The sequence below is a fragment of the Pleurodeles waltl genome, chromosome 7, assembly GCF_031143425.1.
Source record: "Pleurodeles waltl isolate 20211129_DDA chromosome 7, aPleWal1.hap1.20221129, whole genome shotgun sequence".
In the NCBI taxonomy this organism is placed as follows: domain Eukaryota; kingdom Metazoa; phylum Chordata; class Amphibia; order Caudata; family Salamandridae; genus Pleurodeles; species Pleurodeles waltl.
The window spans coordinates 1,138,911,795-1,138,928,561 of record NC_090446.1 but is presented as its reverse complement, the minus strand read 5'-3'; the positions used below and the strand labels follow the sequence as shown (position 1 = coordinate 1,138,928,561).

Genomic DNA, 16,767 nt, shown 5'->3' with positions numbered 1-16,767 from the left:
ACTTATTCGGTTGCTATTTTACACATATAAATTTACTATAAGACCAAAGAAATTCTCCACAAGATGAAAGGCTAGAAAATGTCTGGTCACTGGGTTTCTCTTATGTTTGTCCATTGTGGCTTGTCTGAGATATGTATTGTGTTTTGGTATGTATCTCCTTTTCGTGCTTTTAACGAGCTGAACCAAGATATCTCCAAACTCAAGAAACCATAAGGTAGCACAGTGAGACTACTGCTTCTGACCTTATGGGGCAGGAAACTATGGCCCCTATTTACATTATTCCGATTTTGCGTTTCCCAAATAGTGAATGCGTACAAATCGCTATTTGGGATTCACAAAATGGAATGTATGTAATCTGCAATTTCCTAATAGCAAATCCTATGGATTTGTATTCGCTATTAGGAAATCGCAAATTAGTAAATGGCAAAAGTTAAATTTCCTAATAGGAATATGAGCAATATTTGTTATTTTTTTCATTCAGAAAAGCAGCTTCCCTTACAATGCACTTCTTTCATATACCTTTTGTTTAAAATGCATTTTTCAAATGTCATATGATAACTCACCGGGTGGTCTGCTTGCACAAAATATTATTTACAATCCTAATTGAATATTTTGGGGGTGGCGAAAATCTGTCGTAGAATGGGAGGAGAAATCCAACAGTTCTGTACCCATATTATCCGGATGATAGCAGCATTCCTCAATTAGACAAATAATGAGAAAGCTAGCAAAACGCTGTTTTTTTAAGATGTATCATTTTCCGTTTTTATTTTTTACATGCACAGCACAGATTTCATGCAAAGCACTTTATAAGTAATGTAGAGGCAAACTGAAGGGTGAGGTGAACAGGTGATCGCTCTCTGTCTTCCTCTTCCTCTCTCCCTCTCTCTCTTCCTCTCTCCATCTCTCTCTCTCTCTCCTTTTCTATCCCTCCATTCCTCTCCCAAGCCCTGTCGGGTATTGACACGCTTGTGTCTGCCCAAGCACCAGACACACAGATACCTCTTTTTACATTATTTGTAATCGCCCTTAAAACATCAGAAATTGAAATGGCGATTTACGTGCATAAAATAACTTGGGACTATGTTCATATATTTGGAATTTCGATTCCGTAATTGCAATTTGCATGGAATTGCAGTTACAAATGTAAGAAACTCTACTGAGTTTCTGTTGCGATTCCCGGTGGGTCACAAATAGGCCTGTCTCATTAATATTAATGAGGTAGTTCGCAATTTGCGACCCACCGTGAATCGCAAAAATCACAGGGGTGGTGGCCTGCCGGTGTCAGCAGTCCACCATGTCTGTGATTGCTTTTAAATAAAGCAATCTTTTTTTAATGCAGCCCGTTTTAGTTAAAGGAAAACAGGCTGTGTTTAAAAAGAAAACAAATGAAACGTTTCAGTTTCATTTTTGAAGAGTAGGTAGTGGTCCATGGGGCCACTGCTTGCTCTTCAAAAACGTTTTTGCATGCATTCACAAAGGGAAAAGGGTCCCTTGGGGACCCCTTCACCTTTGCGAATGGGTTACCACCAATGTGAAATTGGTGCTAACTGCAATTGTTTTGCGACTGCATTCACGGTCACAACACAATCACACATACCATTCAGATTCGGTATTAGGAAGGGATGCCCTGAACATGCCCCTTCCTAATACCGAATTGCAAAACCCAAATTGCGATTCGTTAACAAGTTACCGAATCGCAGTTTGGGCTTTGGACATCTCAAAAAGCATGTTTCTAGTCGCAAACGGGCCGATTCTGCGACTCGACCCGTTTGCAACTAGCAACATGCTCTGTAGATGTGGCCCTAGATCTCAAAGGCAGGAGTAAATTCATCATTGAGCATGTCAGTGTAGTGATGCTAGTCAAGTTTCTCTAGGTGGCGGTGTCGGCAAATATTCAGTATTTCCCAACCATATCTCTTATTCACGCAGACGAACAAGCTTCACAAAAGAATCGTTTTATTTCTGCAGTTATACAATGTACAGGGATGAGGGAACATGAACTCGTTGAGGGACTCCAATATATCCAGCAATGGTGCACAATATATGCAGCGCAAACACTAGATTATTAATCTTGGAAAGTCCTTTCACCCAGTCAGTTTTTTTCTTAATATAATACATTTTATACATTCACCTTCCACATTGCACAGGATGAGGTATTGGGATTTTACGTGGATAGGGTCAGGTTCACTGTGAAACTGCCAAAACATTGTAATTTACTAAATTTGTACCTTTTCCATCCTTTTGTAAATTGCAGCTTTTTGCAAATTCAATAGTATTTCCACTGTCACCAAGGGCCAGATATATCATTTTTTACAATAGTGATTACCTAATTACGATTTTTATTCATATTAATATTCATGAGGTAGGTCACAATTTGCGAGCCATTGCGAATGGCTACAATCACAGGGCCACCATGTCTGTGATTGCTTTTCAATAAAGCAATCTTTTTTTTTTTTTTAAATGCAGCTCGATTTTCTCAAAGGAAAACGGGATGTGTTTAAAAATGAAAAGTTTTCTTTCATTTTGTAAGCTCTTAAAAAACGTTTTTGCATGCATTCACAAAGGGGAAGGGGTCCTCTTTGCGAATGGGTTACTACCTACTTGAAGTGGGTGGTAACTGCAATTGTTTTGGGACTGCATCATGGTCACAAAACAATCATACATACCTCTACGATTCGGTATTAGGAAGGGACGCCCTTGACAAACCTCTTCCTAATACCGAATCGGTATGTAGTCGCGAATTGGACTTGATACATACCAAAACGCATTCTTGGGCCCTTTGCGATCGCAAAAATGTTTGATACATCTGGCTCAAAATCTGTGCATTCATGACCTACAAATTGCACATCGAGGCATTTTTGGGTGTTTTTATTTATTGCACTGGTTACCATCAGATTCAAGTCGATGGTAAAAGCATTTCCTAAATGCCCTTTTCGCAACTAGAAAAAGCTATGGTTTCCGATTCCCAAATAGGAAATCCCTATTTGCAATTTCCTATTTTGCAAATCGCAACATGTAATTTCTATTGGGTAGAAATCACATTTTGTGACTCCTCATATGCCTTTGTAAATAACAAAAGGCAGTTTTGCATTTCTTAATGGCCCGAAATAGCGATTTGGACAGTTAAGAATTGTGCAATCCTTTCGTACATATGGGTCTAAGTTATTCTAACAGAGTGCACAGAGCTGAGAGAGCACATAGGGATGGCTAGGCTTGCATCAATGAAATCAGCAAACCAGCTTCAAATACCTCCAGCATTTTAAGGGGACGACCTAAAACTATGCCAAGAGAAGCACTTTTCAAGGGACATAACTCACAGCCCTGCAGCACAGAGGGGGCGTCATCCAGCCTGAGGCCAATGAATATTTGTGAGTTAGGAAGATTCAGCAGCCCATCATCACGTTCTGCAGGGAGGGCCATCACCTTGCATTATGTTACTGTGTTTCATAAAGGGTATCTACGACAGATAGCTTTGCAGTGCCTCCCCTGAAACATTCCATTATAGCAGAGCACCCACGTCACATTGGTATCTAACCGTCAAACAGTGATGCACAAACAAAGAAAATAAATAATAATGCCGTTGAATCCAGTGGGTAGTGACGCACGAGCCAATGCAGCATTTTTGGGGAAAACTGACAGATTCTTTGAGCTAAAATACAACTACAACTATAATTACAGTACACAATGACAACACAAAAGCACAAAAGGAGCTAGCAAGCGATCTAAATAGACCTGAGTTTCCATACTAACATCAATAGAGATGAGTTTCTGAGGGGTGGGAAGGAAGCTAAAGGAAAGGCTAAGAAAACAGCAAATTACGTGAAACCAGGAGAGACTTCAGAGTACTAAGCATACCCTGCATGACACGAACCAAGAAACTCAGAGGAGACTTGGAGGAAAAGGGGAATAATCCTAAAATTAAACAAGTCTGGTTCACAAACGTTTTTTTAACTTGTGTGCATATTTTAGGGGTCTAAAAAACAATTATGCTTCAAACTTGCACATGCAGGTTTGACGATCGGGATGGGGGAAACGTTCAGACTGCAATATACACTTACAACAGCAGAAAACATGCCTAAGTGCCAACATATCCTCTGTTGTAAATTTAAGCTTGGGAGTAGGAAAGGGACATTAGTAGGTGCTACTGTCTCAGTAACATTCATTGAATACCCACAAGATTGTGGGGATTCCCAACATTTTGGATATCATTTCCCACCCATGTACCACACTTAAAACTGTTCTTGTTGAAGTCAGGTGGCTTTTCGGGTTGTGAAAGAAAGGAAGGAGTACATAACCAGCCCTGTGGGGAGAAAAACAAGCTGATTTTGCAAACACAGATTTTCAAATGATATACTCATGTGCATTTTCCACCTAGTGCATTTTGTGCAGGAGTGTTATGAGAGGAAATCTGAGATTGTTTTACATTTCCAAGAGTACTGCTTCTGCAACAACAACAAAAAAATACTCCTGGGATTCTTTGGGGATGCAAAAAAAAGTGTGACATCTTCTCCAAATATAGGGGTAAACCTAGAGTAAGTTTTCCAATAGTTTCCAGGCCAGTCAGGCTTTGTGAACCGAGCCCTATAGTGTGCAAATGAGAGCAATGAAGGAAAAAATATAATACATCTTGGATATAGAAGGGGAAGGCAGAGTTTAAGCTGCCAGTGTTTTTCAACTGTGCAGAAAATATGAATACTATAATCTGACACTCAAACTCTTAGAGCTGGGCTGTGACACAAGGTAACCTGGAGGTGCAACACACCTGTGGCATAGCTAATTTCCCACCTGTCCTGGTGCTAAATGGGCAGTAGGGCACAGGGTGGCATTCACTAGGTCTGGGGGAAGCCAGGGTCGCATAACAAAGGGTGTCAAAGGCTTTGAAGCCTCCAGCCCAGATATGCTGATTTACTTGCCATCCTGTTGAAATAGGTGATGACGCCTTCCTCTGGAGTAGGCATTGTTTCTTGCCTCTGAGAGTGTGAGCTCTCACCTCCAGGTGGGTCGGAAACATGTCTGTGGTGTCAGGCTGGTCGATACCAGTCAACCAGCACATTAGAAAACCAGTAGGTTTCAGCGCCCTCGGGGGCCTGTCATGATAAATTAATTACTGGCATCTGTATGGATTAATTAAGAGGAGGTGTTTGATACCAGACACCATAGATTTCAGTGGAGCCATTATTTCAAAGGCTAACTCGTAATAAATAGTGCCCAGTACATACCTTAAGGTGGCCTCCTTGTTTACTTGTGATATCTAGTGATTGTACTGGACATCCCAGGGTTGTATCTGCATCATGCAGATATGTTCTCACATGAAATACATTGCACCCTGCCTTAGGGCTCTTAGGCCTGCTGTAGGGGTGACTTACATATATTATATGCAGTGACGTCGGCAGGCACACAATGAGTGTGCCGTGTCGTGTTTTCACAAATGGTTTGCACCATGTCACCCAGCCTGCAATGGCAGTCTGTATGCAATTTGTAGGGAGGTTCTTAGGGTGGCATAACACATGCTGCAGCCCTTAGGGACACTCTTTAGTACCCATGACCTAGGTATCGGGGGTACCATTTACTAGGTACTTACAAAGGCTCTAAAGTGTGTGCCAGTTGTACACAATTAGACAATTTTACCTTGTTTTAGGGAAAGAGCAGTAGCACTGGGGACCTAGTTAGCGAGAACCCAGTGCAAATTGAAAAACCTCAGTAACAGTGGCAGGAAGTGGGGGTGACCATGTTAAAGAGGCCCCTTTCCTACACTGGGGCCGCAACTGTTTTACAGATTTGAATAATATTACAATTAATACATTAAAATAATAAAGTACATACAAATAAGGAAGCAAAATTCAAAATGTGAAAATGTTTTCTATAGTTAATTGAGAATTAAACATTGTTTAAAATATTCACACATTTGCATGGCGTATAGGCCGGGGTCTGCAGCATCTGGATTCCAGTAATGATTTAGTAGGGGAAGGGGTTGTCTACAGAAGTCAAAAGATTAAGAACCACTGGTATAAATGACACAGAAAGGCAAATATTAAAATGGCTCAGCTCTGGCCTTCGTTCACCGATGGCAGGAAATCAAAAGGATGGACTTGCAGTGGAGGTAGTCCTTTGCAGTGATCAACACACCCTCGGCAAGACAGAATGGAATTACCTAGGGTTCCAGCCTAGAGACAGGAAGCCCTCTGTTCATCTTGGACTTGATGGAATCCTGCCTCAGACCAGCGTCCAGGGGAGCTCAGTCAAGACTGCAAGTCTTCCGGCGTCATGGCAAGAGAAAGCATTTTTCTGTCCCATGAATGACTGATACCCAACCATAGTTATAGAAAACTGATACAGTAGGTGGATTGTCATTTGGTCTGGCTTCACATTCCCTTTTCACCCTCCTTCACTTTACTGTCCAGCTACCCTATCTTGGCTGCACCTTGTAATTTTTCTTTTCTTTTTGTCACTCTGCTCCAGCCCCTGAAAGTGGACTTTGTGAACAGCAGCAAGTATGAGAAGCACTTTCTGTCCATGCAGCAGGCAGAGCACCAGGCAGATGTTGGTGTCACTCACACTCAACTCATGGAGCTGATGAGCCAGGTAAGAGAAAAACGTCTAACCCACATTACAAATTGCCAGTGAGACCCTCCAAAACATGTATCCACCCTGGTCGATTAAGGCACACCCACCTGGCAGGGCTGTCCACCAGGCCTGCACAGTTCTGTTCATCTTCAGCCCTGCTGCATCATTTCTGATGCTGCACCAAGATCATACGCTGCTCTCCATTGGAGATTCAAGACTTACTATTAGTGTAGTGAAGACACCATGGACTGCCACAACTCGTTACTGCACTTCAGTCCTGCCCTGCAACACCACTGCCAGTGCTGTACCGAGACCCTACACAACTTTGTTATTCCAGAGAAGCAACCTCCTGCTAGTGCAGTAGATACCCTACAGTCTGCTAGTACAGTCTCCCTGCTATGAACAGCTGTAATCTACTTCCACCCCATCCCGCAGCCCCACTGTGAGTGCTGCACTGAGACCATGCTCCACTCAGGCACTGGAGAGACATAACCCTGCCCCCACTAGTTTAATGGAGACACCACAACCTGTTAATGCAGTACACCTGGAATGAAAGGTAAGTTAGTCTGCTTCAGGCTTGACCTGCAATATTCATTCATATTCATGCTTATGCTGCACGAGGCCCTGCAACCAGTAGAGACACGGCAATTGACCATAGCACTATATGAGCGCAGCCCATTGTCCAAGTACACATAGCCACACACAACTCAGCCATTTCACCTCACTCCTCACCTGCACCATGTCCAACTATTATAGCACTCAACCACCCCAGGCCTCTTTGGTCCTAACCGGCAGCGTTTGGCTCCTGGAATCTACACATAGTCTGCCAGTGTGCCTCAATCCTGTCTTGCGCACTTTACCCCTTACCTGCAGCGGATTCTGCTGTGCTAGTGCCATAACTCAAACACAGACCTTTGGGTACTGCACTAACAGGTTTTGGTGTCTCCATTACACTACTTGGGTGGGAGGCTATATCTGTCCGGTGCCTGGACGGAGTATGGTCTTGGTTCAGCACTCGCAGTGGTTCTGCAGGACAGAGCAGAAGTAGATTAACAGCTGTTCATGGCAGGCGATGTGTACTACTAGACTGTGATGTCTCTATTGCCCTAGTATGAGATAGTTTGTCTGCAATGTACGGAAATAACTTCTGCTGCCAGCCCGGTATCCTTAGCAGAGATCCCAAGTTTCAGGATTAGAGATGCTGGTTCAGAGTCTGTTTCTTTTCTAAGGTTACATTCTTTTGTTAGATCAGGAAGCTGGAACTGGAGCGGGATCAGCAGAAGATTCTGCTGGAGAGCCTGCAGCTTAGGCACCGTGAGGACCTGGAGCTGATCGAGAATGCGCACAGGTGGGTAAGAGTGCCACCACAACTTGGAGTTAGGGCATGTGTGCCTTCTGCGTATCTTTGAGAGAACTACGGGAGATCGGGTGAGAGAGAGAGAGAGTGTGTGTGTGTGTCTCTCATCTTCTTCATTATAGGATAGCCATCATACCTGCCCGATATAAGATAAGATAAGAGGCTTTAGGGGTCCTTTAAGCCAAGAATGCATGGAGTATGTAAACCTGAATAAGCAATATCAAACAAAAGGGCAACAAGCTGGTCAGTCTTGACAGTTTACTAGTCTGGTTTCACTAACTTAGACGCCTTGTATTATTTAAATCTGCATACCTAAATGTTAACAGTATAATATAGTTGAGGTCTGTTTAGAGGGGACATTATTTCATGCTTAGATATGATTTATTGTTTACAGCAAATTTGTTGTTCTGTAACTCAAGTAGTTCCCCAGCTGCAAACATCTTCAGACCTCAGTGCGGGTATACTAGAGCTTAAATATATTTTAGGATTTCAGAATTCCATACTGAAAGCTACAGTAAAGAAACAAAGGCTTGCAGAACAGTGCAATCAATGGAAGATCAGCCGAACAATTGTCAGTTGCAGAGGCAACTCAAATGGTCTCTCTGTGATAATAAGTTGCAGTACTATTATGCAACTCGATGCCAAATGCACTGAAACTCAAACTTCGGTGGCACCCTCTGCCCTATCTAGTTGAGGCTAGATTGGTCAACCAGCTTTTGGCCATGGTTTCCATAATGGGGGGGAAATCTGAATAATGGCAAAGTATTGCCCAGCTAAGTTACACTTTTGACCCTGATATGTTTTGCTCTATTTCTTATTCACAAAAAGCACAAGAACATCAAAATACGGAAGAAAAAACACACGAGGAGAGTTTGCAGCTGTTCATCACTATTACCCTCTGAATCTTTTTTTCCTGCAGTTACCCTAAGGTGGTTTCCAACTAGTACAAGAAAATGTGATTATTAATTGTTTGAGTACACTTTTGATTGAAACTGAATCACGGCGGAGTTCAAATCTTTGCAGTCTTTTTCTGAACCACCTGCAGAAATGTTTCAAATCCTTAAAGAATTCCACTTATTCCACCACCTGTCATTTCACCAAATTATTTTCTTGCGCGTATTCTATTAATCTTCCTATATATCTGCTGCCTCTATCTCTGCCTTCGCCTATATTTCTGGCAAATGTTCAGATCTCTAGAGCTGTAGAGTCTGGAATTATCAAACTTTCCCAGGAATATGCCCAGCAAACTGTGCTCTATGACATTCCCAGCGAGATCTTTTTCCCGCTGTGCAGAGTTCTCCATAGCAGGGAACGTATAACAGAGGGAATACAATCCACTGTGCAAGTGCACTTTTTTGTTTTTTTTACTTTTCTCCACAGGGAAGTTGACCCCTGCCCAACCCTCCCCCCTCCCAAAGCAAACATGGAATAATTCGTTTTTCTGCACCACCTGGAAGGGAAGGGGAGTAACCATTGCTAGAGTAAATCTCAAGGTCATTCCAGGGTGAAAATGGGAAGGAGAGGAGTTTGTGAATGCAAAGAAACAGGTTTGTTTGTGGATGTTCACAACCTTCCAAGGAAAACCCTGCCTTAGAACCCCCACTTCCTACCGCTTGAATGGTATTTACGGGTAGAGATTTCTACACACGTCAATGGGGTTATGCTTGCCAGGATTCTCTTTGTGAATTCCTGGCAGTTGTAAGTAAGGTAAATTTGGTCATAAACATATGTTTACGTGAATAGGCCCTATATTGTGTGAAACATATATTGATGCTGAAATCGTTCACTCTAACCAAGGCTCACACACCACAACCAAATGCATTTGATGCTCTGGATCCTTCTCAATCAGTAGAACAATCCCCGATATGATGGGAAACTCCAGTTAAGCAACTGAAGGCGGATCCTAATTCTGATGTAAAGTTTCAAACTGGAGCTAAACAGGGGCAACCACATTCCATCAAAAACCAAAAATTTCATACTGTAATGTTTAAAGCCATGATGTGGTAAACCCTGCAAACCAGCAACTGCATGGCTGTTTTAAAAACTCAGTCGTTCAGATTAATTTAGCCCAATTTTAGCTATGGAACAATCTATTGTAAATTATACAGGGGAAAACTGCATTCAAAGGAGCCTCTTTCAAAATATTTGGATAGTTTTCTGCATGCCTATGTTTACAAATGCTAGATTATTACTATTCACTTTGCCTTTACTTGCTTGTTTTTCTATGTGAGAGGCCCTAGGTGCACAGTGTACATCATGACATGTGTTCTGTGTTCGCTGTGCCGTAGGCAGTTGTGTGGGTCCTTGTATGCATGGGCCAGGAGCTTGAACTGGAATCTTTTCTATACATGGAGCAGTGAAGTTCCCTGAGGTAGGGGGTCATGCGGGTTTGTGTAGGGAGATCCAGGATGAGTCTGACTGCAACAGTCTGTATAGTCTGGGGTCGGAGGATGAGGGCCTGGGTGATGATGCGTCTGGAGCTTTGGGTAGCCATTTAAATATCATACGAAACATGCGAAGAATGGAGAAGAAGGTGAGGGAGACAGAGTTGACCAGAGTTGTCATGCTTAGTTTGTTGTTTAGATAGTGGCAGGTCCAAGTTCTGAGGGCCACCAGGATGCGTCCCATGGGGATCTTTTGCTTCCGAAAATCAGTATCTCTGTCTTGTCCATGTTGAGCTTCAGGCTGTTGACCTTCCTCTAGTTGGCGACATCAGTCATGCAGTTGTGGAAGTTGGTCTTGGTGGTGTCTTCGGAGCGAGAGAGGATGAGTTGTGTGTTGTCATCACAGGATATGATGTTTAGGCTTTGGGTTTTGGCGATGCTGGCCAGAAGTGTCATATCAGTGTTGAAGGTGGTGGGCCTGAGCGGGGATCCTTAGGGTACTTCACAGTTGATCTTCTTTGGTTCAGAGGTGAAGGGGGGAATGCAGTCTTTTTGCTTTCTTCCGGAGAGAAAAGAGCCGATTCATCTGAGGGTGGCTCCTTTGATGGCTATGTTATGCAGCCTTGTGATTAGTGTGTGGTGGGAGACCGTATTGAAGGCTGACGAGAGGTCTAGGAGGATTAGAGCTGCAGTCTCCTCTGTGGAGTAGGGTTCGAATGTCATCGGTAGTAGGGACGAGGGCTGTCTCCTTGTTGTGGTTGTGAGTGTGGATTGGGAGGAGTTGGGTGGGAGGCTCTGTTCCAGATGTGAAGAGAGTTGTTGGTTGATGGCTTTTTCTAATACTTTGGCCGGTTGCATAAACAGGGAGATTGGGCAGGAGCTGAGTTTGTTGGGGTCTGGTTTTGGCAGGGCATTGACTTCTGCGTGTTTCCAGTCCTCAGGGAAGGTGGCCGTGACAATTGAGGTGTTGAACAAGGTGATGAGTACGTGGCTGATTCTGGCTTTGCCTAGGTTGAAGATGTGGTGAGGTAATGGGTCGGTTGGGGCTTCAGAGTGGACTGAGTTCATGATGGTGACTGTGTTCTGTGGAGTGAGCTGGCTCTATTCCGTTAGTCGGATGGTTGTGGTGGTACCGGGGTCTCATTGTGTTACTTGAAGAAGTCGGTGGCGTTGGCCTGGGGTCTGAAGTTTCTTTAGATGTTTGAAATCTTGTTGTGGAAGAAAAGCAAGGTGTTCAGAGACATCCTGTGAGGGGGTAGTGTTGTTTGTTGCAGCTGACGGGTTGGAGACTTCTTTGACAATGTTGAAGAGTTCTTTGCTGTTATTGGCGCTTGATTTGATGTGTGAAGCCAAGGCCTTTTTCTTTGATTCTCTCAGTTCTCTGTGGTCGAGGTTGAAGGCTGTCTTGAAGGTGGTCTTGTCGTTTGTGTCCTTGCTTGTGTCCAGTTGTTCAGCAGTTCTGAGGTCTTCAGTGTACCAGCTAGCATACTTGTTGGACCTTTTGTGGGTGTTGTTGCTAACAGGAACAGTGCTGTTGACGCAGTTGGTAATCCAGTTGTTGAAGTTTCTAACATTCTGGTCTAGGCTGTTGGAGGAAATGGGGTTGGTGGTGTTGAGGGCGTTGACCCATGAGTCTTTTGAGACTTTGCTCCAGCTGCAGTAAGGTGCATTGGGTAGACTGGAAGCAGAAGTCCGTGAGTCCGTGAGTTGGTGATGTTAAAGTGAACAATGAAGTGGTTAGTCTAGGTGAGTTCCATGGTGTGGCTGTACCTGATGCAATCGCTGGAGGTGAAAATGGGGTCTAGCGTGTGGCATGCGGTGTGCATGAGGTCATGGACGATTTGGATAAATCCAATGCTGTTCATGCTGTCGAGGATATTGCTAGTTTTGCTGGCATTGTGGTTATTGAGATGGAAGTTCAGGTCTCTAAGGAAAATGTAGTTGTTGGAGTCTACGATGAGGGGGTAATGAAGTTGCAAAAGGCTGCACATGGTCCTGGAGGACAGTAGGAGACGGTACACCTGATGTTGGTTTTGTTGTCTGTTCGCAGTCGGAAGTTGAGGTGTTCCATGGCTGGAGTGATGATGTCATATGTGGTGGTGGATTGGATGAATTCCTTGTATTTGATGGTGAATCCTCTGCAAGGCTTGTTGATGCCTTGTTGATGAGACGGAGTGGGGGAGCTTGTATACTTCGGGTATTGCAGTGGCGAAGTAAGAGGCGGAAATGGGGTTAAGTCAGATCTCAGTGAGGAAGAGGATGCAAGGAGTCAGTGTGGAGATGAGGTCCCAAATTTCAGTGGTGTGTTTGCATAGTAGGCATGTGTTGAGAATGGCAAATGCGAGTAGGTGTTTTTGTTTAGGTGATTTCTGTGGTGTGTTTGGGGTGCAGCTGTTCGGTTGGCTGGTGTGTGTGCTGTGGCAGTGGATGCAGTTGAAAGGTCCTACAGTGGAGTGTGGGTCGGCGCAGTGGCAGAGTTTGTTGTGGCATCCAGGGTAGAGGGTGTAGAGCTCAGTGTTGCTGTGTTTTCAGGTGGCGGAGGGCCAGGGGTCATGCCGCCGGGTCTTTTCCATTTACATACAGGTGCAGATGGGCTTGCCTTTGGTGCACTGTTGGTGCGGTGAAGCTGCAGCCTGCATTAAGTAGGTCATGGGGTGGGTGGGGCTTCTGTTGGTGGGAACAACCGTGAGTGGGAAAGCCTGATTGGGAAAACCTGGGCAGCAGCGGTGTCACTGGATCTGGCTGGAACAAGCAGGAAATGGAGGCCACAGTGAAGTGGCAGGCTAGGTGTCCAGGTGCCTATCAATGTGGCCGAGCTAGGCCTGCATTAAGTAGGTCCTGGGGTGAGCAAGGCTTCTGTTGGCAGAAAGAATTGTGAATGGGAAAACCTGGGCAACAGATGTGTCACTGGATCAGACTGGAACAAGCAGGAACTGGAGGCCGCAAGCAAGTGAAAGGCTACATGTCCAGGTGCTTTTATGATGAGTACCAAGAGGCTGAAACCAGTTTGGGGTTGGTTGTGGTCTCATTAGCAGGACACATAGCTTAGGAATTCAGGCTAGTCAGTTTCCTACTGGAGCAGGATGTACTGATTTGTGTATAGTTGGCCCCAGTCTATGGTGCACAGTGAGCAAACAAAAAAACTAATGGACTGTAATATGGACCAGACTAATTACAAATGGCTGACATTATTTCTGACTTTACACTCTTCATTTTTTTCCTCAGTATTGCTGCTGTTGTTGCTGCGTTGCTGGCAGTTAAGATTGCTGTCCTGGCTGTGTTGGCAGCTCTTGTCACATTTATAGTACATGCTTGTGTGGCAGCTGTTTTTCTTGTTCTCCTTTGCTTGCTGGCAGCTGTTATTGATGTTGTTGTGACTGCCATGTTGGCACCTGTGGCTATAGCACCTCTAGTCACTGTTGATGTAATAGTTGTTGCTACGGAGTTAGCAGATGTGTTTGCTACTGTGTCCCCTGCTGTGCTTACAATACAGACATAGGCTGTTGTAACAGTTGTTGTTGCTGATTTGGGCCCTGCTGCATTTGCATCTGTTTCTAATGTGATGAAGGCTGTTATTCACTGCTGTTGTTGTGGCATCTGTTGTCTTTGCTGTGGTTGCGGATGTAGTTGCTACTGTTGTTACTGTCATGGTGCCTCCTATGGTCATCACTGAGGTCTTTGTTATGGTACATTTCTGATGGATACAACTACCTGTGGATTCCTCACCTAATGAATACTCCCATGGCGCCAGCATTCTACGGAAATCTTCTTCCTAGCTTCTGCACGTCGACGAGGACGTCACATTAGCCCACGCGACGCCGTCTGACGTCATACAGGCAATAAGAAGTCCACGCCGACGTCAGTTCCCTTTTTTCCGTGCATTCGAAACGGTTATCTTCGAGGGAGCTACTGTTACTTTCGTGGTTACAGTGTATTTTTTGCTGCGTGATTTTCTCTGCGGTTATAATGTCACAGAGAAAGTCTGGTTTCAAGCCCTTTCGAGAGTGTGGGGGCAAGATGTCAGTTACTGACCCTCACTCCGACTGTTTATGGTGTTTAAGCTCTGACCACGATGTCGCTACATGTGATTCATGTCAGCACATGAATCCGAAGGCCCTGAAAGAACGAGAGGCTAAGCTCTTCATGGCGAAGTCGAAACGGAAGGAGAAAAAACATCATAGAAAGTCATCTTCGCCGAGGTCTCACCGGCGTCATCGAGACTCCCGGCGCCGTAGGGATTCACGGCGTCATTCCAGCAAGGAGTCTCGTTCGAGGTCGCCTTCGGCTCGGCGTCGGAAGACTTGGGAGGTCAGTCCCACGGTCACGCCACATCTGTCGACGCCGTTGCCTTCTCCGGCGTCACCGACTTCGCCTGGACAGACTTCAGTGATTGAGGTGACGCAGCCCCAGGTGTTTTCTCCGGCAACGCAGACGTCGAGGCTGGCGTCGGGGTCGCCTTCGATCCAGGCACCCCAGTATGAATGTGATGTACACCATCTTTCAACAGATGGCTCCAGGCGGTGCTCCAGCTGGTCCTTCGGGGCCGTTGGCTTTTTCCTTGGGTGCTCCGGCGCCTTTACGACCGGCACCCTTTATGCCCTTTCTCCCTTTAGGGAATGTGGGCTCGGCGCCGGTGGCCGCTCCGGTGGCTTCAGAGGTTTTGGCCCCGGAGGTTTCCATCCCGTCGACTTCGGGATTTCGATCTGTGACTCCGACGAGACCATCGGAGACTCCAAGACGCGACCCTCTTCGTCCAGCTTCTACCTCGGCGCCGAAGCTGCCTGTGGCGCCGGATATGGCGTCGGATGGATCCGGAGATCGGCGCCGATCCGCGACTTCGGCGGATGCCATGTCGACGCCGCGCATCGAAGAGAGGCTGCACTCTAGAAGGCGTGCTCTCCGTCTTTTGGAGGAGCAGGAATACCAACGAGTCTTGGAGGAAGGAGAGATTGAGGACTCTGGTGATGGACTTCATGGTCTGGATACGGCCAGTGGGCTGGATACTTCCCCTGAGTGGGACCTATCATCTCCAGGGGAGTATACGGAGGAAGCTGCTACCTTTCACGCTGTGGTAAGAAAGGCAGCTAACTTTCTGGACCTGCCTTTGCCGGTGGCAGAGGCGAAGCAGAATTTGCTGACTGAAGTTCTGCATCCGGCCTCTACTGCAGCGGAGCCTCTCTTGCCATTCAATGAGGCTTTGCTTGATCCGGTGTTGGAGGTGTGGAAGAAGCCAGTATCTTCCTCGGCGGTTCATAGGGCTGTGGCCAGTAGATATCGTGCTGCGCCTTCTGACCCTGGCTTTCTGTCTAGACACCCTACGCCGGAGAGCTTGGTAGTGCAGGCCTCCTGTTCTTCTAGGTCAGCTCCTGGATCTTTCCCGACGGTGCCAGGGGACAGGGACTCCAAAAAGTTGGATGCACAGTCCAAGAAGATATTTTCGTCCTGCAGTATGGCGTTGAAGGCCACCAACGCGACTTGCATTTTGGGAAGATACCTCCATGCTCTTATAGACGACATTTCATCTTCATATACGGAACTTCCCCAAGGGCTTTTGAACATCGTTTCGGATGCCCAGGCTGCCGCAACTCAGATTATCCAGTCTGGGTTGGACACGACAGACTCGGTGGCTAGGGCGATGGGCACGGCTGTGGTGGCAAGGAGACAGGCTTGGCTCCGCAATTCGGGGTTCTCTGCGGACCTGCAGTCGACCCTTTTGGACCTCCCTTTTGATGGGGACAAACTGTTTGGAGCCAAAGCGGACTCGGCCTTGGAAAGGTTTAAAGAAAGCAGAGCCACAGCCAAGTCACTGGGACTGCAGGCCCCTTCTTCTGCCTCCTCTAGGTTTTTTAGGAGGTTTCGAGGTTTTGGACGGGGTTTTTCCTCCTCTTCATTTCGGGGGAGATACCAACAACCTGCCTCTTCTATCACCTTTAGATCGATTAGAGGGAGAGGTAGGATCCACACCAGGGGAGCCTCTCAGCAGCACTCTGCCTCTTCCTCGTCCTCTGGAGGGGTGCAGCAGGGGAAGCAGCCTTAGGCTTCCACCAGTCCCTACTCACTCCTCTCCTGTAGGGGGAAGGTTGCGGCACTTTCTTCACAAGTGGCAAACTATTACATCGGACACTTGGGTTCTCAGTATTGTGGGGAAAGGTTGCACCCTTCCCTTTCGGGAGTTTCCGCCCCCCATCCCGCCCTGCCCGTTGTATTGTTCAAAAGAACACCTCCTGTTGCTAGATCAGGAAGTCCAGATCCTCCTATTAAAGGGCGCAGTGGAGTTGGTCCCAGAGCAGGGAAGGGGTCGAGGTTGTTACTCGAGGTACTTCCTGATTCCCAAGAAGGATGGTCGGTTGAGGCCAATCCTGGACCTGAGGATCTTGAATTGGTTCCTCAAGCAGGAAAAGTTCAAGATGCTGACCCTAGCTCAGGTGCTTTTGGCGTTGAACAATGGAGATTGGATGGTGT

The 16,767-nt window shown here is 45.9% G+C and overlaps 1 protein-coding gene across 3 annotated transcripts in view; it reads left to right on the top strand.

Moving 5' to 3' along the window:
* FBF1 (Fas binding factor 1) overlaps positions 1–16,767 on the top strand; it is a 506,392-nt gene that overhangs the window by 250,770 nt on the left and 238,855 nt on the right. For all 3 annotated transcript variants that reach the window (XM_069200193.1, XM_069200194.1, XM_069200195.1), the window contains exons 18-19: positions 6,460–6,582; positions 7,812–7,912. In XM_069200193.1, coding sequence (XP_069056294.1) covers positions 6,460–6,582; positions 7,812–7,912 — 224 coding nt within the window. The remainder of the gene's footprint in view (positions 1–6,459; positions 6,583–7,811; positions 7,913–16,767) is intronic.